The sequence below is a fragment of the Hyperoodon ampullatus genome (assembly GCF_949752795.1).
Source record: "Hyperoodon ampullatus genome assembly, chromosome: 17".
Taxonomy (NCBI): Eukaryota; Metazoa; Chordata; class Mammalia; order Artiodactyla; family Ziphiidae; genus Hyperoodon; species Hyperoodon ampullatus.
In genome coordinates this window covers 7,021,273-7,047,194 of record NC_136930.1, presented here as the reverse complement: position 1 = coordinate 7,047,194, position 25,922 = coordinate 7,021,273, and the positions used below count along the sequence as shown (strand labels likewise).

Here is a 25,922-nt window from a genome sequence, read left to right as displayed (position 1 = left end):
TATTAACACCACAGAAAAAGAAAAACTTGATCACAAAGTGAACCCCGGCTGGCTTCTATATTCGAGTTTTTGCTGTTTGGTTTTCCTTTTCACTGGAATGTCCTTCTTACCTCGCATCCTTCTCCCTTCTGTGGGCAAAAGAACACTTATTTATCCTTTAAGACCCAGCTCACATGTCACTTCCTTTACGAAAGCCCCTATTGACACACCTGCCACCAAGTGAACTTGATCACTCCCTTTTCTGTGGTCCCACTGTACCCTGAAAGCTTCCACCTTAGCAATTGTAACTTTTATTGCACTAATATATTGGTAAAGGCTGATCAGGTGGCACGTGGAAGCTAAGTCCTAAGTCCTACCATGAGGGGATGCAAAGAGAAATGAGATGAACTTCTTGCCCTAGAGGAGCTCACTGTCTATTGGAGGAGGTTATACAACACGTACTTCAAACACAATCTTCATTTCAGGGCTAGAGATCTACACAGATTTATTATGAATGCACTTGAACCACTTGAGTGGGCGATTTCCTTTGGCAAACACTAGGAAGGCTCCCTGCATAAGGTTTTGCTTGTTATAAAGATAGATTGTGGAGCCATCAATATAATGGTCTCAGACATCCCAGATTCAGCCTCTGTCATTTTGGTGCTGAAGGGGGCACTGGGCCCCAGACATAATTGGTGTGATCTCAGAGAAGTGAAGAGAGCTATGGCCCATGTCTACTGGAGGAGATGGGGGTTTTTCCATGGATAAGGGCTTTCTCATGGTGTGGTGAGGTCGTGAGGATCCCAGTTAGGGCCAGGGCTTCTAAGAAGTTTGCAAGGCAGAGATAAGTGCACTGTTTTAGGCTGTTTAGTTTCCTTACAGGTCAGAGAGGTACTTTTACTTTGAAAAAAAGACAGGTGCAAAAAAGCATTTGAGCCAATGAAGATTACCCTTGAACTCATCTTTACCTGAATGGCTACTATAACAATCAGCTTTTGCTAGGTTATGCTGTTGTAACAAACAGCCCTGAAACCTCAGTGCCTTATCAAAGGTTTATTTCTCACTGACATAATAGGTTGACTTTGGGGTGTCTGTGGTTCTGCTCTCTGCATGTTTTTTATTCCAGGATCCAGACTGACTGAAGGAGCAGTGCCTTTCTTGGACTGGTTCATTTTGGGGCAGAGAGACAAATATGGTGGTGGAACCACATAATAACTCCTAAAGCTTCTACTGGGAAGCGGTGCATGCACGTCTACTGATATTTAATTGGTCAAAGCTGTGAGGTACAATCTCACAGAAAGGGCCAGAGAATGACAGAAAAGATACATACGAACCTTCAAGTGGTGAACTTTCAAAGATGTAAATGTACGTTCCATCAATATCAGGCATGAGTGACATTGCAGCTTGCCCACTGTCTCCTGTTGCTGACAATCCTTCAGTTTTATCATCCCCCACCTCCTCTCCCTCCTCCAGCCAGTAACTCTTCCTGCCCGTTCACTCGATGCCAGCCCCTGTGTGCCAGCTGTTTTACTGTACTACTGTACTTTCCAAGGTACTGTACTGTAAGATTAAAAATTTTTTCCTTATTTTTTGTGTTTGTTTTTTTATGTATTATTTGTGTGAAAAGTATTATAAACCTATTGCAGTATAGTACTATATAGCCGATTGTGTTAGTTGGCTACCTAGGCTAACTTTGTTGGACCAACGAACAAACTGGACTTAGGAACGTGCTCTCAGAACGGAACTCATTCACATGTAGGGGACTTACTGTACAATCTTCCACAGCTACACTGAACCCAAAGACTAAAAGTTGATGATTCTGAAGACAAGAGACCAAGAAGAGGTCAAACAAATTAGGTTGATAAATGCTACTCGAAGCAGGCAAAATACGAGATTACTCTGTTGCAGAAAGAAATATGAAAGAATCAGAACTTGCGTACTAAACAAAGCTTGAAACCTTCAGAAATCAAAATGTATAGAGTGAGGAAAATTTTGACATCTATACTGACAAAACAAAAATCAGATTAGCGAACGTAACAACCAGAGAAGCGTCTTACTTCAGACGTGAGCCCACTGAAGCACACATTTTTTGAGCATCATGGATGGGTTTTGGCAGGTCACAGAAGGCTCTCAGAGAAGAAAATGGATCGATGACAAGCACCTTCATGATTCAGCATCATTGGTCATGCCAGTAATCGTACTCCCTCCCTCACTGCGCACCAAAATATCCTACTCTTCTTTTATGGTGGACCTCAAATGCTATCTTTTCCCAGAAACCTTCCTGGATCATTCCCTTGTGTGTGAATTGTGTCTTCCTTAGATGGTGATGGTACTTGCCTCTCTATTTAACATACTGCCTTTATTACACTTAATTATCTCTTCTCACCTCCTCACTCCCAAGACAACTGTAAATTCTTTAAGGGCACAAACAGGATTTTATTCATTCTGGGGTCTCCCACAGCAGAGCAGTGCACACAAAGGAACACAATTCATTGTTGGTGACGTTCAGAAATTGATCTGGTTCAAAGCTACTTGACATGCAAATATTAGCTCCATCCTTGAGGTGTTCCTAGAGCACGAGGTGAGCACAAGATGAAGGTAATGATCATTTATGACGACTCTAGGGCCCAAACTCACCAGAAGAGTAAGAAAGCCTTGGGAAGGTAGATAAAGGGTGAGAAAAGGCTGGGAGCAGTGGGCTGTGTAAGTGTGCGGTGCTGTGATATCTAGATTAGTTTGCTCCTGTTAGGTATTTCTATTTCTCTTTTCTTAGTATCGGATAGTAATTAGTTACATATATCTTAGTTTTAATAAATTGTTTTAGGATGTGGTTTGACCTCAGTTATGCAAACGCTAAAAGCGAGCAATATACAGTTAATTTAAGGAATTATCAATAAAAATGATATTAGGTTGAAATGCATTAAAATTATACAGAGGGATATGTGTAATACTAATATTCATAATATAGAGCATGAATATTTTTAGACTCTCTGATATTGGATTTAGGTGTGCTTGTTCTATCTTGTAAATCAAAGCAATGGCCTATATCTTTGATCTGTGTGTTTAGGTTTTATGGCGACAGATATCTTATAATAACTAGAAATAGAAACTCCATCTTTAGTGATATATAGTACAGCGATCTGAGAAGAGAAGGTCTTAAGGTGCTGTTAATTAGCAGAATTCTGAAGCACACAGTCTCAAAGCAATTAAGCCTGTTAATTGAATATTTGGACGCATGGTGGAATAGCTCATATGTTGCTTGCTGGGCAGGTATCCTAGGCTTGCAGAGAGGAGTTACATTACACACATGATGTTGAAAAATTCACAAAGAACAAATATGGGTAAACATACATTTGTCTAGTAGCTAACTGTATTTATGAATGGTGATACATCGTGGGCTATATGCAAAATTGTCTATGAGTTGCAAAATTCAGCATTAACAATTCAATCTTTCAGCCTATCTGTTGTAGATACGGCGCACCATTTACTCATGGAAAACTGAGCTTTTCCGACAAGATTTTGCTGTCCTCTGGTTTGGTAAACATCTCTATAATTCATGTGATCCTTTAAATGAAATTGGTGGTCACACAGTGGTTGCAATCTAGCATCTATGCAGGTTTGGGGGCAAAGGGGAATGGACACTGCTGACGAGCTCAAGGTCACAAAGTGATCTATCTTGTTCTCAAGATCCTGCCTGGGTTCCATGAGTTGCAGCATTTGATGAACGTGTGAACCTACTTCTAAAAAGAAAGTCGATTGAAATTTTCAAGACTGTGAAAAAGTTTTCAAAAACGGAAAAAGAAATAAAATGTTCCTTTTAGAAGAACTTCAGTGGAAAGTGGTTAATATTTTGGGCAGTGCTTATTATTTTTAAAGGCTATATCTTTAGGGTAGACCTCTGCTTCTGTCAATCCCAGGCTTATTGGGCTGCAGAGGAGGGAGGGTCTCCACTAAAGAACACCAAAAGGCAGTGAGTGAAGAATGAATTTAGTCTCTCTCAAACTGGGTATCAGTCCTCTGAATGGTGGACTTTCTGGTCTCTGTGTTAAGGGAAAAGTGTTCTCCTGCTTCCGCGCATTCGGCCCGGAGCCCCGGGGCCTTTTCGTGCGGTCCATCCCGGGCCCCCGCCTGAGCGCAGGGGGCGGTCCCTCTCCTGCCAGCCACGCCCCGGCCGGGTTTATAACTCGCCTGATCACGCTCCCGGAGCCGCGGCTTCCCTCGCGCTCCGGCCGGACTCGGGCACGCCCTCAGGGCTGGCCGCCCGACAACTCCCGCCTCACACCGCTCGCGCTCGTACGCGCGCTCACACCCACGTTGCCCTTCACCGCACGCGCTCACACTCATTCTCGCGCGCTTGCCTCACGCACACACGCGCGGTCCCACCGCCCCGTGCGCCCCCTCGCGCGCTCCCCCTCGCGCTCCGGAGCGCTAGCCTCGCAGAGGCGCAGGCACCGCAGGCGAGAGCGCCGAGGGGACCCACGGCCTCCCCATGGCTGACCTGAGCTTCATCGAAGATTCCGTGGCCTTCCCGGAGAAGGAGGACGATGAGGAGGAAGAGGAGGAGGGTGTGGAGTGGGGCTACGAGGAAGGTAACCGGCCGCGCGTCGGGAGGCTGCCGCCGCTGGTGTCCCGCTGCTCTGGCGCGCTCGCCGCGCCCCGCGCCCGCTCGTTCCCACCTGCGTCCCCGACGCTTGCGCACGGCCCCGGCCCGTTTCGGGGCACCAGGCGCTCCGGGGAGAGCGGGGGTGCCAGCCGCCTGCATTCGCGTCGGGGAGCCCGGCCTTGCTGCCGGGCAGCGGTTGGCACCTGCCGCGGTCCGGAGGGCGAGCCTGAAGGCTGCGGCGGTGACATTTCCGTCTTGCGAGTAGCGAGAAGAGCCGCGCTGTGCTGTACTCAACACCTTGAGAATACAGCGTTAGTGAAACTATTAGTTTCTTTTTAAAAAAATTTTTATTGGCGTATAGCTGATTTAGAGCGTTGTGTTAGTTTCAGATGTACAGCCAGGTGATTCAGTTATGCATCTACATATATTCATCCTTTTTCAGATTCTTTTCTCATATAGCGTTAGTGAAACTATTCGTTTCTTGCTTGCCTGCGGGGAGAAAATATTTGAGCCACTGATCTTTTCGCTGAGGATGCTGACACCGCTCAAGGCTTCCTAAGTTTTGTGCTGAATCAGTGGACCTGGCAAGACGGGGGCTGACCTTTTAATAAAAATTTAGTTTCCTAAATGTATCCCTGAAGATGTAGGACTCCTAACAGAGCTGACTACTGGTGCTGATGTTCGCTACATATGTTGAAACAAATGTAGAGTTTACAACTTGAATTATAAAAATACGAAAATAGTATTATGTATATATTACGTATATACAGGTATGCGTATATACGCATATGCACACTTCAGAATACTGTGTTCGCATTTCTGATAAGGAGTGTTTATTCACTAGCAACAGATTTATGGTTTTTGGCTCTCACCAAGAATGCTGAGTGTTACAGGAATTTCCCAAGTACTGCACATAATTGAACTAATGAGCAGAGGAAATTTTTGTGGTATTTTTTTTCTAATCACTTAAAGATGACCTAAATTTTCTAGAGCCATAAATTAGTACCTCTATGTAGGCAAATAGAATATCTTATTAGTCTAGGACTTTGAATGTGTTCTTTGATAACATTAGATCATTCAAAATATGAATGCAAAAATTCACACACATTACCATATTTTATCTGTAAAGGGACAGTAGTCATAACCTTCTTAATAATGGCAAGGATCATAAGCAGTGTTTAAACTAGTTTTCCCCATGTTACATTTTGCTGTAACTTATTTTTTCAGTCTGTTCTAAGTTTGCTTCCTTTTGTCCTCAGGTGTTGAGTGGGGCTTGGTGTTTCCGGATGCTAATGGGGAGTACCAGTCTCCCATTAACTTAAACTCAAGAGAAGCTCGATACGACCCCTCACTGCTGGATGTCCGTCTCTCCCCGAATTATGTCGTCTGCCGGGACTGTGAGGTCGCCAACGATGGGCACGCCATTCAGGTTATCCTGAAGTCAAAATCAGGTATTTTAGATGTTTCTGCATGCTTCTTAAATTAGAAGTTTATATAGCTTGTGTAACCTTAAAGGTAGAACTAACCTAACTCTGTTGTCAGGATACCTTTATAGACTATAAAATGCATTTCGGGGGGATAATTTTCTGAAACATTTTTGGAAGGATGAAAGGATGAAATTATGAAGGTGTCAGTTGGTTGTTCCATGTTGTGTGATGTTACTGGAACAACTTTAGTTGGTCAAATTCCAACCCTGTGGAATTTGAGCAAAAGTATACACAAGCGTACCAATCTGCATTTTGTCCTAAAGTGTTGATTAGCTTAACAGTATGTTCTAGATTGGTCAGTCTTAACAGTTTGCCTGCTGTATTTGTATTAACCATTTTCCTTGGGACTGTTCAAGCAAAAAAGGTAACTAACTCCATCTCCTTTTACACTTACTTGGAAATTTTAGTTAGAGTGTTTAAGTGGCATGAATTAATAGGGTTGGATTTTTATTTTTAAGAAAAATTCACAAGCTAACTTCCACTTAATTCATTACCATTTGTTTTATTGAAATGTATAATTAACTGAAAAAAAGATTCTTGGGAGTACATTGTCATAACATTTAAAGAGATTTCCCTTCATTTAAACTAAATTACTATTTTATGTTGATCTGCATATTTCTGTATATTTGTCATGACAGTGCTTGCAGTCTATTTGGTGTACTGAGCAAATAAACTTTCAATTTTAAACAAACAAAAAAATAAATCATGTAGATAATTATAATTCTCTGTTTTATTAACTTGTAAAACTAAAGATTCGGATTTATTGACATAATCTGACATTCAGGATAGACTTTCCAAATTAATTTTCTCTGCTAAATTAAAATGACAAGAAGAATTTTAATTAATAGCAATCAAAAACAGCCTGTAAACTCAGCAGAAGATTTAAATGGCAAACAAAGCTCTTTTACTCATTTATTTTTTAACTCTCTTCCTCACCTCTGAACCTATTTGAGATGGATCTGAAATGTTTTTTAGAAAAGCTGTTGGGTAATTACCAAGGAAATTGGCTTTTGGCTTAAATGTAGGAGAGAGGAGAGTGGAATATTTTAAAATTAGCATTAATATCTTGCTTTTCATAGTGAATAATAACTCTATTTCCCTCTTGGAAAGGATGTAAAATTAGGAGTATGTTGAAATACTAGGAAGCATTTGATAAACAGAGATCAACTGTACTCAAATTAATTCTGAATCGATAAATTCGATATTTCAAGCCATAAAATCTTTGGGTTTATTATTAGGCAGGGCAGTTATTGATTACCAACTATGGATATTTTATTCATTGTGAATGTTCCTGGGCTTTAATTTAGAGTCTTCCCAGCTGCCCTGAGTGTAGTCAAGGTATGGGCATCACCCAAAACAGAATCTAGGTGTTGGATGTAGTCAAAGAGACAGCTTCAGATGTAAATTTGAACTTAAATCAGATTTTTTTTGGGGGGGTTATCTATGATGGGACATTATGTATTATTTATAAAATATATAGTAAAATTATTGTATGCTGACTGTCCTGACATAAAAAACATTTTAAGGTAATGTTGGTTTACGTTTTAAGGTTTATTGGTATGTTGACATGCTTTTTCACTTCTGGAAATAAACGTTTATATATCTATACAACTAACTTGCATTTCACATCAAGCACCATGGTGATTGAATGTTGGTTTGTATACAAATGGATAAGAAGGTTCTTGAGGATTCCTATTAATGAAAACACAGTCGTTTAGAGCATCAGTGTAAATACGACATGGTAAGTGTTATAAAGTATCACGGGAGCGTAGAGGAATGACTGAGTCCAAAGGATGTCAATTAAGACTGTGTGTCCATTCCTGCTCAAAGATCAAATTTACTCCATCACACTGAGTTGACCATTTTCTTCTGGTAACTTCTCAAGCCTTCTCAACCTTTTCCTTGGCCCCTTATCCCCTCCCAAAACACAGCCGATCAAGCAGTGTTTCGACTCTCCGCCCACAGCGTCCACCCCGACCGCCGAGGAAGAGCTGTCTGTATTTTTGTCTGGGTCTGATTTGACGTGCACGCTCCAGACCCCTTACTTCTGACTCCTTTCTGCCAGTATAATCATTTCTTCATTGTTTCTTCCCTTTCAGTGTTTCTCCAAACTTTAAAAAAAAGTAACCAAAAAAATCCCATGTCTGGACCAGTTTATTTATTTGCTTCCTAGCATATATAAGTTTTTCAAAGGAATGGTCTGCAAGCCCTGAACACCCTGTATTTCATTTATTTAATTCAAGCTTTATCTTTATCAAGATAGAATGTAAACATAATTTAAATAGTTGGCTAGTACTATATTTGTCTCTGCTTCTGGTTATAACCCATCCCTCCCCACTTAAAATTGTTTGCCTTGATTACGACCACTTTCATCTCTTAGCTGTTTTTCCTGCTGTCACTGCCACATTTGTTAATAGCATATTTATACTGTCGTGCTTTGATGTTTAAGATACCTGTGAACTCCCTATGATGGATGAGGAGGCTAGCTCTCTTATTACCCTCCCGCATTGTGGGGTTGCCCCCGCATCGTCCCTGTGGACTTAGATTACAGTTGTTATTTAAATTAGCTCAGTGTTTTTATTATTATGACTGTGTAATTATCATTTCCAGCTGAGACTATATTCTGTTTCCTTTATTGAATAATGTGGGGTTCCCCCCGGCCCCTGCCCGGAGTTGGTATATTTTTGTTTCTTTGGTGTTTTGTTTATCCATCATGATTTCATTTCCAAAGTCTCTGATGTCTAGCAGGCACAGCTTCTCCCAGGACACTCAAAAAGTCCTTCCAGTCCTCTCGTCCATCCTTCCCCTCTTCAGCCCGTCCGGACTGCCATCGCCCACAGCTCCCTGGACCTCAGGCCTAGGAAGTCCCTTGGCTTGTCTCTGTGTCCATTTCCATGTTTCCTGGAGGATGAGACATCCTCTTTTTGAGGTTGTTCCCTCATTTCAGGGATTTGTTGGTTTATTCCCTCCTACAGTTCATCTCCCAATAACTTGCTGAGAAGGAGGGCTTGTGAGAGTAATTGTTTGCATACCTTGTGTGTCTCTCTGCTGGGTCCTTGGTGGGCCCTTTCAGTCAGGATAATTGTCTTTTATTTCTTAGAAATTTTCTTATATTATTTCATTGATAAGTTTTTTTTAAAACTCTTTTTCTTCTACTTTCTGATAGATTTCCTCAACTTCTATCTTTCTATTAAACTTCTAATCTCTGCTCTGATATTTTTAATTTCTAAAAAAATGTGTTCTATGAATTAAAGAAAATATGGCTACCACTATTTATTTCATGATTATAGGATCTTTCTTCATTCTTTTCTGTATTGCTTTCTTTTCTGTTTCCCGTATGTCTCTGTTTTATTCTGGGATCCTTCTTCTGTTTGTTTTGGTGTCCTGTTTTATGTTGGAGATTCTCCTCAAATGTCCAGCAATCTTTGGCTCTTTGTTCATATTTAGGAATGGGTCTAAAAATTGAATCAGAGGCTCTGCACGTGGGCAGGGATTGAGGTCTGGTGGATGTCACAGTAACACGATTACATAGGACCAGGCTGTGTTGTTGGAGCAGCCTTTGTAGGTTTATGGATTTCTCTGAGGGAAGGGGTATGATGGCTCACACCTGGCTGGCAGCATCTGGTTGTTGACCGCAGGCAAAACAGTGTAACCAGAGGGTACATCTGTTACGGTTAATGAACCTGCATTGACAGCTGAACCCTCAGCGCCCAAGTCCATAGTTTACACTAGGGTTCACTCTTGGTGTTTTACATCCCATGAGCTTGAACAAATGTTTAATGACACGTATCCACCACTGTAGCATCGTATAGAATGGTTTCAGTGCCCTAAAAATCCTCTGCGCTCCTGTTCTTCCTTTCCTCTCCCCAGCCCTTGGCGATCACTAATCTTTTTTTTTTTTTTTTTTTTTTTTTTTTTTTTTTTTTTGCGGTACGCGGGCCTCTCACTGCTGTGGCCTCTCCCGCTGCGGAGCACAGGCTCCGGACGCGCAGGCTCAGCGGCCATGGCCCACGGGCCCAGCCGCTCCGCGGCATGTGGGATCCTCCCGGACCGGGGCACGAACCCGTGTCCCCTGCATCGGCAGGCGGACTCTCAACCACTGCGCCACCAGGGAAGCCCGATCACTAATCTTTATACTGTCTCCATAGCTTTGCATTTTTCACAGTGTCATATAGTTGGAATCATACATTGTATAGCCTTTCTTTGGCTTCTTTCACTTGGTAATAATGCATTGAAGTTTCCTTGGATGCTGCTTTTTTTAAAATAAAAATATCTGTAGAATAAGCACAATTAAAAAAATTTTTTTGCTTTGTTTATATTAAAGAAGAATACAGAATTACCAAAAAGAATGACAACAATTGTAGCATAATTTAAATGCTTCCACTTACTAAATTAAAACTTTTAAAATAATCCTAATGGTATAGTTCCCATATATAATAACCCTACCTGGGGTTTTAAATTTGAGGCATGTCACGAACAGGAGCCTTTCACCCCCAATCCCCTGCTGAAAGTTCCCAAACGAATGTCACTGATAATCTCATTCTACGATCGAATGGCCACTTTATTTTTATTTTTTTGCGGTACGTGGGCCTCTCACTGCTGTGGCCTCTCCCGTTGCGGAGCACAGGCTCCGGACGCGCAGGCTCAGCAGCCATGGCTCATGGGCCCAGCCGCTCCACGGCATGTGGGATCTTCCCGGACCAGGGCACGACCCGTGTCCCCTGCATCGACAGGTGGACTCTCAACCACTGCGCCACCAGGGAAGCCCTCGAATGGCCACTTTAAAATTGTCAAAATACTTTAATTCTGCTGCATTTGCAATGGAATTTTTGGAAACTCTTTCTCCTGTTGGTCTCTATGACACGTCATAGATGTTTCTTCTTAATTTTGACTGCCTTTCCTTTGCCAGTTCTTCATGCCCCATTAACCTTAAATGATGGGATTTCTCAAAGTTTCTTCTTCCACCCTTTTCTCTTGTGATACAGTCACCTTTCAGCAGCTCACTCACACAGACTGTATGCTACTTTCTTCAGTGTTCTGATTTCCACTAAGGCAGCCCGTGAGTTTTGGAAAGGGGCTGAATCATAGATTCACTGAGTGGGATGGGCCCCTGGAGGCCCCCAGTCCAGCCCCCATATCTCAGACCTTCTGGCAAGTGGCTGGGTGGCTTCAGCTTGAACAGCTCAGGAAAGGAAATTCATTCCTCACTGAGGAAATCCATTTTGCTTTTGAGTAATTCCCCAGATCGAAAAGTTTCTGGGATTGCCCTCATTGTTTCTATTTTGGGATGCTGGACTGACACGGAACACATAAAATTGTACTTTCACATGACATTCTTTAAAATATTGACTACCATCATCATACCACGGAGTTGCCATTTTTCCTTTCAGGCATAATTATTTCCTTCCACTGGTCCTCATATGATAGCCCTCCATTCATTAATACATACTTATTGATCATTTACTACCAGAATTAGAGATTCACTTGTCTCTTCTCAGAGAAGTGCCTATAAATGAGGGCAACCAGGAGAGCAAAACTTGCATTCATTTATGATTATATGTATTATTAGCTGACTTTGGGGGACTTGAATTACCTAGGCAGTTGCCTTCATCTCCTTCACTTTGCTTATACAGACCCAGCTTCACTGGTCTCCTCTCCCTACTGTTACGTTAGTGCTACACTGATGAGCTGATGATATTTATTCTTTAATATGAAGTAAAGCTGTAGGTTAAAAGCTAAGGACTGTTTAAAAAATATTGATTGTTTTAAGACTTCAAATGTTAAAAAAGAACTAATTAATACTATTTTTGGAATGCTTTCTGAATACATTTGGGATTCCTTAAAAGTTAAACTGAGGTTATAAAATCTTTAAACCTATTGAGAATGAACTTTGGGGACCTCTGATCCTTCGGGGGACACATCAGGAACCATTGGTGTTGGTGTCCCTGCACGTAGGAGTTGTAGCTTCAGCAGCCTCTGTCTCCTGGCCTCACCGTCTTCGGCCGGCTGTGACAGCACCTTTCTCAACTGCTGTTCTTGCTCTTTGCTGGTACCCAGTCCATGCAGACCTGGAAGTAATATATATATATATATATATATATATATATATATATATATATTTTTTGTTTGTTTGTTTTTGTTTTTTTAAAAATAAATTTATTTATTTACTTATTTTTGGCTGTGATGGGTCTTCGTTGCTGCGTGCGGGCTTTCTCTGGTCGTGACGAGTGGGGGCTACTCTTTGTTGTGGTGCGTGGGCTTCTCATTGCGGTGGCTTCTCTTGTTGTGGAGCACGGGCTCTAGAGTGCAGGGTCAGTAGTTGTGGTATGCGGGCTCAGTAGTTGTGGCTCACAAGCTTAGTTGCTACGCGGCATGTGGGATCTTCCTGGACCAGGGCTTGAACCCGTGTCCCCTGCATGGGCACGTGGATTGTTTTTTTTTTTTTCTTTAAAATGAAGCTTTTATACATAGCTATACACATATGAACAAGTAACTCTGAAGGCCAGAGGACTCCAAATTCTGGAAACTTGGAGGCTCTACAGATGATACTGGTTTCAACAAGTTACAAAATCTTAGGTAATAGCACCTACAGGCTTGGCCTTACAACTGTGTGGGAGAAACTAACTCAAGAGTAAAAGCTTCACATTCTGAACATAAATAGTGGCGAAACACAGCATTCCTGGATTTAGGGAAATCAAATTGAGAGAGGGACATGATTGGAAGGAAACCTCTAGAATTCTTCTAATCCCAGGTTCCTCAAATTGGTACAGATGATAGCAATCTGATAGCACCACCAGAGCAGTCCCCTTGGGAGTAATATTTTAATCCATTTTTTTTTTTGGCCATGCCACACAGCATGCAGGATCTTAGTTCCCCAACCAGGGATCGAACCCATGCCCCCTGCAGTGGAAGTGTGGAGTCTTAACCACTGGACCGCCAGGGAAGTCCCAGACCTGGGACCTGGGAGTAATATTTTAAAATGCAAAAATATTAGCCCCCTGCTTAAAAGCTAACGATGATTCCCTCCACGATAAACTCCAGCCCCTTCACATGAGCTGCCATCCTGTCCTGATGTTCACACCTTGAGGCCTGCCTTTGGCCATTGGGTACCTTTGACTTTATTGTCTTGGAGTACCCTCAGGCCGTTTCCCATCTCTGAGCCTTTCTGAGCCTCTTCTCTCTGCGCGGAATGTACTTTCTCACTTCTGCTGTTAGCTTGCCCTTCACGACTCTGCTTGGATGTCATCTCTTCCAGAAAGTCTTCCCTGGCTTTCTGACCGCCCCTCCCCCCACCCCGTGGTTTTGGCTTGGACCCTGCTGGGCGCCCTCTGAGTGCCTTGTGCATTTTCCCCTACTGCCCGATGCAATCACGTTTGGTTCCTTAAGCACAGAGAATGCCTTTTCAGTGCTGAGACTATAATCTTCCCTTTATACACTCAGTGGTCAGCACAGGGCCAGGCATGGAGACCATCTCAAAACGTGTGTGTTGAACTCAAATGAAATGAGGGGCAAACAGCTTTTGAACTATCTGGCAAACCTCTTTTCAGCAAAGGAGTATAGAAGCTTAAATGGATTTAGGTAAATGTATATATGTCATGTCTCTATGGGATTCCCATATTTTGCAGAAGCTTCTGAAAGGAGCTCTTTTATGTCTATAAGCGTAATGGCTGTGCCTATCAAAGAAAAAGCATGAAAGACAACGGAGGTGGTGGCAATGGCATCGGTGTATACTGTATTCTTTTCACAAGTTTGCTATTCTCAGGAAATGTAGCATGTCATCAGTGTGAGTTTCATGTTTCCCTGTAATTTTATTGGACATAATGGCACCACAACTAATAAACTTGCCATATAGTGACAAAATATCACTAAGCAAAGTTTGATCTTCATAAATGTAGGAAAAGTGCTCTTCTTTTGGTATGACTAGTTTCCTTATAAAACAAGTAAATGGTCCAAAGGAAGAGTAATGCCTTGAGAGGATGTTTCCAAATGGATAAAAGAGACCTGCTATTTATTTGTAGTCTGTAAACACAATCATTCTTGGGGGATGAACAGGTAATGCTTTTACCTGGCACCTCATAAAATTCTGAATTCAGGATTTTGTCATTTTTTATGGCTTTGCAGCGCCTTGTGATTTTAGCGTGGTTTAACTTTGGATTCTTCTTCTGCAGCAAAAGTGAAAGGTACCAGAGCCAATTCCTGGCTGAAAGCTGCCCCTTTGTCGCCTCTCCCTGGGGACCAGGCTTGGGCAAAACGCTTCTCTTCTTTGTGTTCATTTTCAACCCAATAGAGTGTAAGACCCTGAGGATCTGGTTTCATTATAATTTTCTTGAAATAATGACCATGTAATGACCAAACATCACAGTAAAAGTCTGATCTTCACAAATATATAAATTCGCATTTCATCCCAATAGGATGTAAGATCCATGAAGCCGGTGAATTTTGTCTGTTTTGTCAACATCAGTGTATCTTTTGTAAAAATGTTATTTATTTATTTTTGGCTGTGTTGGGTCTTCGTTGCTGTGCCTGGGCTTTCTCTAGTTGCGGCAAGCGGGGACTACTCTTCGTTGCAGTGTGTGGGCTTCTCATTGCAGTGGCTTCTCTTGTTGTGGAGCACGAGCCCTAGGCGCGTGGGCTTCAGTAGTTGTAGCACGCGGGCTCAGTAGTTGTGGCTCGCAGGCTCTAGAGCACAGGCTCAGTAGTTGTGGCGCACGGGCTTAGTTGCTCCGCGGCATGTGGGATCTTCCCGGACCAGGGCTCAAACCCGTGACCCTTGCATTGGCAGGCAGATTCTTAACCACTGCGCCACCAGGGAAGCCCAACATCAATGTATGTTAAACACTGAATATGGTGCCTGCTACAGTGTAGATGATCAAAAAATATTGGTTGAAATATTTTTCAGTGGAACCCCTGTGGGCCTGGAACTTCTCCCCAGTAAGACATACATCTGTGCAGTTTGAATTTCCAGGGCATTTAAAATATCAGTTCTATTCCCAAGGTTTAATCTAAAGAAATATTGGCCATCGGTCAGGTGAGGGGTATACGTGTGAAGCACAGATCTCTTTTTGGCCCCTGAAATCACTGACAGAATCAGCTCCATCCTTTGCTATAAGAAATTACGGGTGGACTGCTCTGTAACAGTTTCAGAAACTCTGTGTGTATGTGTGTGTGTGTACCTGATGAAAATGTTTTGGGAAAAGATATTTTTAATCCTCTTTCTGATCTCACATATGCTTCATCCCACAGTACTCCCGTTTCTTTTCCCTTGGCCGTGTGGAGCTAAGTCTCGTCCAAGACAAAAGCCTCAAGTCGGGTCGTAGACCCACAAGGTGAAGGGTGTTTCCATTTCAAGTGGTGCAGGCTGGGGTGGAGCAAGCATGAGGCTGCTCTCGGGGAGATAGCAGTGAGCAGTGGCTTGAAGCGAGATCTTAGTTCCCTGCCCGGGAATTGAGCCTAGGTAGCCTGAGTGAAAACCAGGAATCCTAGCTGCTAGTCTACCACGGGCTAGAGGCTAGAGGCAAAGTTGCCCTGGCTCTTGCCCTGTTTGAAAAATGAATTTCTCAAGGAGGCAAAAACTGCAAAAGCAGATACAGAGTTTATTATCAGAGACACAGCAAAACATGTGGGAGAGCACACAGAGAGCCTATTTATTTAAGACAGAAGCAAGGCAGAGATACACACCTGGAGAGAAAGGGTGTGGGTGTCCTCCCTAAGGAGAAGCACAGTAAAGAGGTGGTTGAATCATTTATACAGGGCAGTTCTTTCGGCTCTTTGTCTACCTTTGGCCGATTATCTTTTTTCTCTTCCCACACCTGACCTGTCCTAGGGTCTTCCCTGATACGTGTGCGCATCTTTTTGCCAAGATCGATTCCAGTGTGGAATGGGGTAACGCCCCCTCCCTTTCTGACTCCCGAGGAGCCTTTCTGTGCACTTGCAGCTGGGGAGTTCTCCTTGACCTCAGGAGGGGTCATCTTATCTCTATACCAGCAGAGCTCAGCTCCCGCTATTAACTTGGTCCTTGGAGTGTCTGGGAAAACAAAGCTCCAGTTTATTCCACTTGACAAACTCCAGCTGTCCAGTCCGGGGCCCCATCTACTGCTACCTCAGGACTCCCAAGAAGCCTTTCCCATTTATTCTTTTTGGTTGGGAGGTGGGGTACCCAGTGGGTGGACTCCAGGCCTCTTTCCCAGTTTTTCTTAAGACCCGGTTCGGACAGCCATGGTAAGGGAATGAGTTTGGAGGGTATTCAGAAGCTGCGGCACGCTGGTTGAGATCAAAACACTTTAGACCGGGGCTTCCCTGGTGGCGCAGTGGTTGGGAGTCTGCCTGCCGATGCAGGGGACGCGGGTTCGTGCCCCGGTCCGGGAAGATCCCACGTGCCGCGGAGCGGCTGGGCCCGTGAGCCATGGCCGCTGAGCCTGCGCGTCCGGAGCCTGTGCTCCGCAATGGGAGAGGCTACAACAGTGAGAGGCCTGCGTACCGCAAAACAAACAAACACTTTAGGCCTTCTTCAGTCCACAGCATGATGGTTATTGAAGAAGACGCAGTGAGCCTGCATTGTGGTTCTGGATTCAGTAATCCCTTTTTAGCCACGTATTTACATTTTTCTTGGATTGTTCAGGAAATAGGATGAGGTGTAATCCTCAAAGGAGGGGCTGCAGTTTAGAAATCTAGGCTTAAAGACCACTGTTTTCTGGGTCATGCTCACAGGCACCGAACGCTTGGTCTCCCCGTCTCACTGCGGGCTGTGGGTCACAAGCTCGAGTCCCAGGCTCCTGGAGCTGGCTCGCTGGATGACTGGGGCTGTTCACGCTCAGCCCGTTTCAGCCACGTCGATGGGATGATAACACCGACCCCTCAGAGTTGCGTCGAAACTTAAAAAAAACACCAAGCGTGAGGAACGCGTTACAATCCTGTGACATGGTGTCATCCTAAAGGCCATCACTGCACTTCCCTTTCCTCCAGACGTGAGGGTTAAGCCCGTGAAAAATTAAAGTCCCTTTGTGCTGCTGCTGGTTTTCTTCTTTGTTGGAGCTGGAGGGAGGCTTAGCACCAAACCTGTAGGGCGCTTTCAGCGAAGTCTGCGAGACGTTCGTTTGTGCCACGGCCTCGTCGCTCCGTCTCTTTTCTGCCTCTGTCTTTGTTTGCCCTTTGCTCTTCCTTCTGATTTATGCCGTCTGGCTGCAGGATAGGAACTTTTTTTTTTTTTTTTTTTTTGCGGTACGTGGGCCTCTCACTTTTGTGGCCTCTCCCGTTGCAGAGAACAGGCTCAGCAGCCATGGTTCACGGGCCCAGCCACTCCGCAGCATGTGGGATCTTCCCGGACCGGGGCACGAACCCACGTCACCTGCACTGGCAGGTGGACTCTCAACCTCTGTGCCATCAGGGAAGCCCTTCATTGTAACTTTTGATTGAATTCATTGTATAGAGGAGAATAAGTCCAAAGGAGAAGGTAACAGCAAAAGCCACAGACAAATCAGCATTCTTTTTAGCTTTTTTTTTTTTTTTTTTTTGCGGTACGCGGGCCTCTCACTGTTGTGGCCTCTCCCGTTGCGGAGCACAGGCTCCGGACGCGCAGGCTCAGCAGCCATGGCTCATGGGCCCAGCCGCTCCGCAGCATGTGGGATCTTCCCAGACCGGGGCACAAACCCATGTCCCCTGCATCGGCAGGCGGACTCTCAACCACTGCGCCACCAGAGAAGCCCAGGATAGGAACTTTGATGGAAGCAGCTTTAAATTCTTTTTGGGGAAAAGTTATTAGATGAAGAACGAACCAAACAAATATGGCTGCACCAACTCCCCTTCTTCTGCTTTGAGTTTAGAGGAAGTTTGGAGAACAAAGCTGGTCTGCAGTGGGGCACTCAGTTTGGCCACCATTGCTTGCTGCACAATGACAATCCACGTGTGAACACTAACTTCTTTCAAAGAGACCACATCTGGGGGAGAGGGTGAATTTTGTCAGCTCCTTGGCTGAAAATAACCAGTAATTCTTAGCTGCTACCATTTAGAATGAACAGTTTTGTTACCAGGAAGAATGCAAACAACCTTTATTTGTGTTAAAATTGGCCCTTTGTAATAAACTTTATGTCAGGTTTTTCCATATGTTATCAAGGAGTGTTAACTAATCAAAGTATTTTGTTGCTTCAAGACAAGATGTATTTTTTAATCATCCTTTAGAGTGCTCTTGTTTGGGACAAAGTTCTGGGTTATCTCCAGAAATGAGACATAGAGACAGGGCTTTTAAGTATTGTTAATATTTTATTACAATTTTGTTTACATTTATGTGACACTGGATGATAGGTTGCTTTTTAAAAAATGTGATTTCATTGTTGAAAAATCAAATTGGCTTAATAATAATTCACTGCATGGATAATTTTGTTGGCTGACATCTGTTGTCTCAGTTGAAAGCCTGCTCATGTAAATGGATTATCTGTAAACAAGGTTCAATTTATTGATAGGTCTATAGCGAATTATTGGTCAGCCTGAGACTCAGACCATATTCTTGTCCCCTGATCAATGATAAGTTTAAGTGTCGGGGAGTATAAATAGCTACTGTGTTTATTTTCTGTCAAATCCTATGCCTAAAATACACAAGAAGTTAACATATACATATCATTCCCAAGTATTTCAGAGTTTTTGAACTTTTACTGTATTAAGATGACAGTATAAATTCATCTTACAGTTGTGATTCACTCTTCATTTTGGTTATGTGAATTTATTCTATAGAGCTCATGAGACCTTTTTGGCAAAAAAATGTCCCCAGTGTTTATAGTGATGTGCTGATGAATGTGTTTGAGATGTAATTAAATAGAATTTATTTTCTTTTTTCAGTTCTGTCTGGAGGTCCATTGCCTCAAGGGCATGAATTTGAGCTGTATGAAGTCAGATTTCATTGGGGAAGAGAAAACCAGCGTGGTTCTGAGCACACAGTTAATTTCAAAGCTTTTCCCATGGAGGTAAGAAGAACAAATCAGCTTGTAAGACTTTTGTTGTTCATGTAAAGCATTCAGCGATTTACTGAAAATGGTTTAGTTTAAAAGTAGATGTGTAGCTCTTGAATGTAATCAATTTATATTGAAATAAAAAAGTGCTCCATGAAATATAAGCTTGGGGAAGCAAATGAGGCTTCCCATCAGCCTTAGTGGGCTTGGAGAATGCGCATGGGCTGTTGGTTATAAAGGCAATCTATGCTATTAAGTTTCATCTTAGTATTATCACTGTTGTAAAAATTCTGCTGCCTCTGCAAATTCAGGAGGTCACTTTTGTGGATGCTATGAATAGATGATAAGCTGAAAACAAATAACTTTTGGAGAAACCTCAACAGTAATTAAAAGTCTGGTTTAACTCTGGTTAAAATTGGCAAGTTGGTTTTATTCGCCTCAAGCAGTTAGAGAGCAAGAGAAAGAGTTTTAGGCAGTCATTCTTTTGTCTGAAGAATTCTCTCCCCTGCTTATCTTCTTAGCCAACTCCAGCTCTTTCTTCAGTATCTAGTTAGAGTATTACTTCTTCCATGGGACTTTTTCTGAGTTCCTTCCCTAAGCAGAACTAATTTTTTTCTCTTCTGTGCTCCCAGTGTCCTTGATGGATTGCTGCTGTGACACTGATCTCATGCATTGTAACCTTTAGTGTTTAAAGAGTCTTTCTCACTGAGTGTGGGCTCCTGTTATGGACTGAAGTGTTTGTGATCCCCGCCCCCCCAGTGAAATTCATATGTTGAAACTCTGCCCCCTGATGTGATGGTATTAGGAGGTGGAGCCTTTGGGAGATGATTAGGATTAGAAGAAGTCATGAAGGTGGGGGCCTCATGAGTGGAATTAGTGCCCTGATAAGAGTCCAGAGACAGTTTCCTTCTCCCTGCTTTTTGCCGGGTGAGGACACAGGAAGACCGCCATCTCCAAGCCAGGAAGTGTGCCCTCACCAGACACCAGATCTATCGGCACCTTGATCTTGGACTTCCCAGCCTCCAGAAGTGAGAGAAATAAATTCTGTTGTTTAAGCCTCCAGTCTATGATAATTTGTTATTGCAGCCCGAGCTAAGACAGCTGCTGAAGAAAAAGTCTCCCTTTCACTCTCTGTGTTACTCCCAACATTTAGTGCAGTGCCGGGTACATTAGAGACAACCCACATTGGTGAAATTGACAGGATGTCTCTGTTGTTCATATTTATTTCTATAAGGACAGCTGTTCTCTCCTGGGAAATAGCCCATCAGTGTCAAGTAATAGTACATTTCAGGGGCGGCCGAAACACCAGTTTTCCTTGTCTCTTTCCCAACTGCACATACTTAAGAATGGAATTGCTCCTGGCCAGACACCACATCCATACCTGCCTCATTGCCTGGAAGTCACTACTGTTTAACTTATATAAATGATATATGTGCCTTAAAGAATGAAGTTAGAGAAAGTATTTCTCAATGTTACTTTAATAATCATTAAAACATTTCTTTTGAAAGCCCAAAATATCCCTTTCATTAAAAAAAACTCAGGTCTTAAAAGTGAAATATTAGGACTTCCCTGGTGACACAGTGGTTAAGAATCCGCCTGTCAATGCAGGGGACACAGGTTCAAGCTCTGGTCCGGGAAGATCCCACATGCCGCAGAGCAACTAAGCCCCTGGGCCACAGCTACTGAGCCTGCGCTCTAGAGCCCGTGAGCCACAACTACTGAGGCTGTGTGCCACAACTACTGAGGCCCACGCACCTAGAGCCCATGCTCTGCCACAAAGAGAAGCCACTGCAATGAGAAGCCCACACACCTCAACGAAGAGTAGCGCCTGCTCGACACAGCTAGAGGAAGCCCGCGCGTAGCAACAAAGACCCAATGCAGCCAAAAAAAAAAAAAAAAAAAGTGAAATATTAAATGTTTTGAGGATGGAGGGAAAAACAGTTGCAGTGTGTTGAATAATATATGTGGTATGTGATGCCGAGGACAGTAAGAGGAGACAGCTTCTTTAAGGCCTTGATGGGCGATGCTGGGTCTTCAAACGTTACCTTTCTAGGGGCTTTTTTCTCAGTTCCCACAGACATCCTATCACCTCTAGTGCCTTGAAACAATTCAGCCCTGTCTCTGTGTCACCTCTGGCTGTTGCCCTGTCCTCACCCAATGTGAAAGGGAAGAGTTCACACCAGAACATATCAAAGAAGAGGGAGGACACAAGACAATCCCAAACAATTAAACCTGCAGGGAAGTGGAGGGCCGAGGATGGCCAGGAAAACACTGGGCTGTCAGGGCCTCGGCCGTGCCCTCTTCTTTGGGTTTGAGAAGCTTTTTCATCTCAGTCAGCCTTCAAAGATACAGTCTCATAATCAAAAATTTTGGGAGAGATGGGAGTCCTTGGGTAGGCTCCAGCTTCTGGAGGGGATTCAGTGACTTTGCCTGTGACACACAGAATTTACAGCCTTGGGAAGTTTCATGAGATTAGGCTAGTTGGTGATGTGTGCACTTCGCCCCACGGTCGAATAGAATTTTGGACCCAATGTGCAGACTGGTCCTGCTACTTGGTGAAGTTTTAACTGCCCTGGTCCATTAAGCACAGGTAATGGTTTGGGTTGAGTGGAGATTAAATTCTGGTGGTGAGGCTTTGTTTCTGCAGAAGTATTTATACTTATGATGATGGAATTTCTGACTAATTTTTCCAAAATAGGTGATGAATAATACTTGAATTCTTTGTTATCTCAGATTATCTCTGATCCAGCCCTAGAGAAAATACTTCTGTCAGTCATCTGACATTCGTTTAGTGCTGGATCCTGTGGAGTGCATCAGTGTTTTGGGTGCACAGAGTTTGAGGGGCATAGCTGTGAGTCAGGTGCTTTTTGTTTTGTTTTAATGGAGGCTGTGAAGAGTGAGCTGGGTTTTCAGGCAGAGAGGGCTGAGCTGGTGAAGGAGAGGAGAGAGGGACTCCACGTGGAATAGTCTGGGAGGGAATGAGATGCCTAACGTGGGGATAAGTAGGTAACTCCCCACCATCCCCCTGTTCTGTACTGCCATCAGGGCCGCTAGGAACCCAAGGACATAGCCAACAGGACAGTGGAGAGTGAGGGCACTGTTTACCTGGTATGTGATTTAAAAAAATAATTTTTTAGGACAGTTTCCATATCTTATTTACATTTTAAGACTAACTTTAATCTCCAAAAGACACATCAATACGTATTTCCTTTTTGCTGATTTCACTTAAACTTAAATGGATGGTTTATTCAGCAGCCATCTGTAAACAAATAATTACTTTGTCTGTTACATATAACGTGGGAATGGCTTTTTTAAAAAATAAATTTATTTATTTTATTTATTTATTTTTGGCTTTGTTGGGTCTTCGTTGCTGTGCGCGGGCTTTCTCTAGTTGTGGCGAGCAGGGGCTACTCTTCGTTGAGGTGCACGGGCTTCTCACTGCGGTGGCTTCTCTTGTTGTGGAGCACGGGCTCTAGGCACATGGGCTTCAGTAGTTGTGGCATGTGGGCTCAGTAGTTGTGGCTCGCGGGCTCTAGAGCGCAGGCTCAGTAGTTGCGGCGCACGGGCTTAGTTGCTCCGCGGCATGTGAAATCTTCCCGGACCAGGGCTCGAACCCGTGTCCCCTGCATTGGCAGGCAGATTCTCAACCACTGCGCCACCAGGGAAGCCCGGGAATGGCTTTTAACAGAAGCTCATCAAGCTCCCCTCTTGACTTTTTAAAATTGTAAATACAGGTATAAACGCAATCCTGAATATATTTTTGATGCTACGAGTAGTCAGCACCCACATCACTTCAAATATTAACAGAGTTTGTGACAGTAAAGAATTTATTTATTTTTCAAAAGATTTATTTATTTATTTTTCTGGCTGTGTCGGTCTTAGTTGTGGCACACGGGATCTTCGCTGAGGCACGTGGAATCTTTTGTTGTGGCGTATGGGCTCCTCTCTAGTTGTGGCGTGTGGGTTTTCTCTCTCTAGTTGTGGCACGTGGAGTCCAGAGCATGTGGGCTCTATAGTTTGTGTCAAGCAAGCTCTAGTTGAGGCACGTGAGCTCAGGAGTTGTGGTGTGTTGGCTTAGTTGCCCCACGGCATGTGGGATCTTAGTTCCCTGACCAGGGAGCAAACCCGCGTCCCCTGCATTGTAAGGTGGATTCTTTACCACTGGACCACCAGGGAAGTCACTAACAATTTAAACTGCAGCTCTTGTACTCAGCAAAATAGATAAAGCATGTCCTTTCTGCTTTTCCTTCTTGAGGTTTGTAGTTTTCAGAAACATACATGCTTCCACAGCTACCTGACATTTTTCGCCATGCTTTCATCTTGTAACTGAATTCTATTACGAATACTCCAGGTTTCTGCTTAAATGACAGCACCTTAACAGGAGAAAAGAGAATTGTGCTGCATTTTTCTTCCTGTTACCTGAAAACATAATGGGTTTGCATGTGTTAACTGTATTCTTATAAATGTCTGGGTGATGTCTACCAGCTGGAATTCTTAACGTGTGGGTATTTTGCATCGAGATATTTAATCAAGACAGCAAATGTGAGTAGAATGTTGTTGATTTAAAACAAGGATGGGATCCAGTCAAATTAATTCCTGTATGTTTGTCCTGGCAGTTGTGGTAGTTGCATGTTTTCTTTGGACGGCATTAGAGTCTTAGCTCTTGAAGTACAACTTTAATGCTGTGTGAATTTTGTGATTTCGCCAATAGCAGTATCCTTTCTGCATCCACCGTATCACTAGAATTATTTATTCTATTCATGTTAATTTTGTTACAAATCTAACTAATGGAGGAACTTCCAGGTATTTAGGTTCAGATTTAACTTTCAGGCTATGTATGGTGTTTTCGTCATTTTGTATGTGGAGACCGTCATGTTCTTTGCTACTTCGAGGTAGCCTAACTGTATATATAACTCCTGGTAAATTATGATTAATCTTTGCACATGAATCGCTACTTTCATACTGCTATGGGAAAGTACATCCCAGGCATTTAGATTTTATGCTGGAGCAGCAAAATTTAAAAAAATAATTTGGGGTTGGGGAGACCAACAGAGTGGCCAAGTTTTATTTTTTTCAAGTAACATTATAACTCTCTGCTGTCCCCATCAGTTTGTAAAGAGAAGATCTCTAATTTAATAGCTAGATGTAGGAAGGATATGGTCTCAGAATAAACACAGGCCTATACATTTTTAAACAATTTATTTATTTTTAATTAATTAATTTATTTTTGGCTGCATTGGGTCTTCATAGCTGCGTGTGGGCTTTTCTCTAGTTGTGGTGAGCGGGGGCTACTCTTCGTTGCGGTGCGCGGGCTCCTCACTGTGGTGGCTTCTGTTGTTGCAGAGCACGGGTTCTAGGCTCATGGGCTTCAGTAGTTGTGGCTCGCGGGCTCAGCAGTTGTGGCTCACAGGCTTAGTTGCTCCGTGGCATGTGGGATCTTCCCCATCTAGGGCTCGAACCCGTGTCCCCTGCATTGGCAGGCGGATTCTTAACCACTGCGCCACCAGGGAAGTCCCTAGGCCTATGCATTAAATAGATTGAGCTTTTAACAAACTCCCTACGTTATTTCTGTTTGTCTCATTTCACCCCAGATGAATGATAGTTTTATTAGGATGGGCACTGATCCTACCCACAGACCAGCTGGAGATCGCTTTCGGGAGGTTTGACTTTCTTGCCCTTTGGGCCTAAAAGTTTACAATTTGAGAGTGAATTATCAAGACAGAGCACAGCATATTGTAGGGCAGACTCTTATCTTTATTTACATTGTATTTAAAGTGCCGGTCTTGCTCTGTGTACTCTGAAGGGCTCGGTGATAATTGAGCCACATACCAGCTGTTTATGGAAGGCTGAGTGCATTAGATAGAGTTCCACTGTACAGAGCAGGAGTCTTTAATTGTGAAGAGTCCAGATCTTGGCTGCAAAAGAGGCCAACAAAACATTATGAAGAATGCATCTCATAATAAAGTGCCAATCCTGAACATTGTACCTTACCCCCCACCCCCGCAATGTCCTGGGTTTCCAGATAACCCTGCATTTCTTCTTTTCTTTTCAGGGAGATAGTAGTGTCTGCTATTTAAGTGTTCTTTTAGTGAAAAAGACCCGGCTCTTGGGCTGCTGCCTCTCCAAGTGATTTGCATATTCATTTGACAGAAAGATACTTATTTTGAGTTATTTGTTTTACTACTCCGAGGAGATACCAGGAAGAGTTTGCCCGGTGAAGAGTGAATTGATGATCTTTTCAAGTTATTTGGTTTCCACAGGCATCCCAAGTTGAGCTTCGAGTTTGTGAACCTCTTCCAAAACAGAGACTTCCATTGCCTTTCCAAGGAAATGTCATAGGGTGACTTCAGTGAGTTAAACTGTCATGAGGGGGCTTCCCTGGCGGCCCAGTGGTTAGGACTCCACGCTTCCACCGCAGGGGGCACGGGTTTGGTCCCTGGTCAGGGAGCTAGGATCCTGCATGCCGCGCAGCACGGCCAAGAAAACCCCCCAAAACAAAAGCATCATGAGGATTAGACATATAAGGCATATAGATAATTTGTTTGTAAAAAGAACTTTAGAGATCACCTCAAAAAGGTGTATCAAGCTAACCTTCCAAACTCCTGTTTAACCCCGGAGAAATCTGGGGCCCCAAAAGGTTAAGAGTCTCAGAGCATCTTATAGGAAACCATGATGTATGGCCTGGATGAAGAAGAGTGTCTTTTGTTTAAATAAATATTCCATTTAAGGATTATCCTTTACTACTGGCCTTGTCTCTGGTGGTGTAGATGGAAGGAGACAACACCACAGTCTTTGTACCCCTCTCCGCCGCCCCTGGGGGGGCTTTTATGTCTGCATGCAGCCCATTTAGAGGTGAGCGTGTTTTAACCTTGCCCGGAAGGGTTCTAGTGAAGCTGTGGCCTTGTGCCTGGGTCT

General features: G+C 43.4%; 1 protein-coding gene across 2 annotated transcripts in view; it reads left to right on the top strand.

Moving 5' to 3' along the window:
• Positions 1-4,468: 4,468 nt before the first annotated feature.
• CA8 (carbonic anhydrase 8) overlaps positions 4,469-25,922 on the top strand; it is a gene marked incomplete at both ends in the record, with an annotated part of 66,362 nt that continues 44,908 nt past the window's right edge. For both annotated transcript variants that reach the window (XM_079722799.1, XM_079722798.1), the window contains 3 exons: positions 4,469-4,568; positions 5,842-6,033; positions 18,898-19,022. In XM_079722799.1, the coding sequence (XP_079578925.1) occupies positions 4,469-4,568; positions 5,842-6,033; positions 18,898-19,022 (417 nt within the window). The remainder of the gene's footprint in view (positions 4,569-5,841; positions 6,034-18,897; positions 19,023-25,922) is intronic.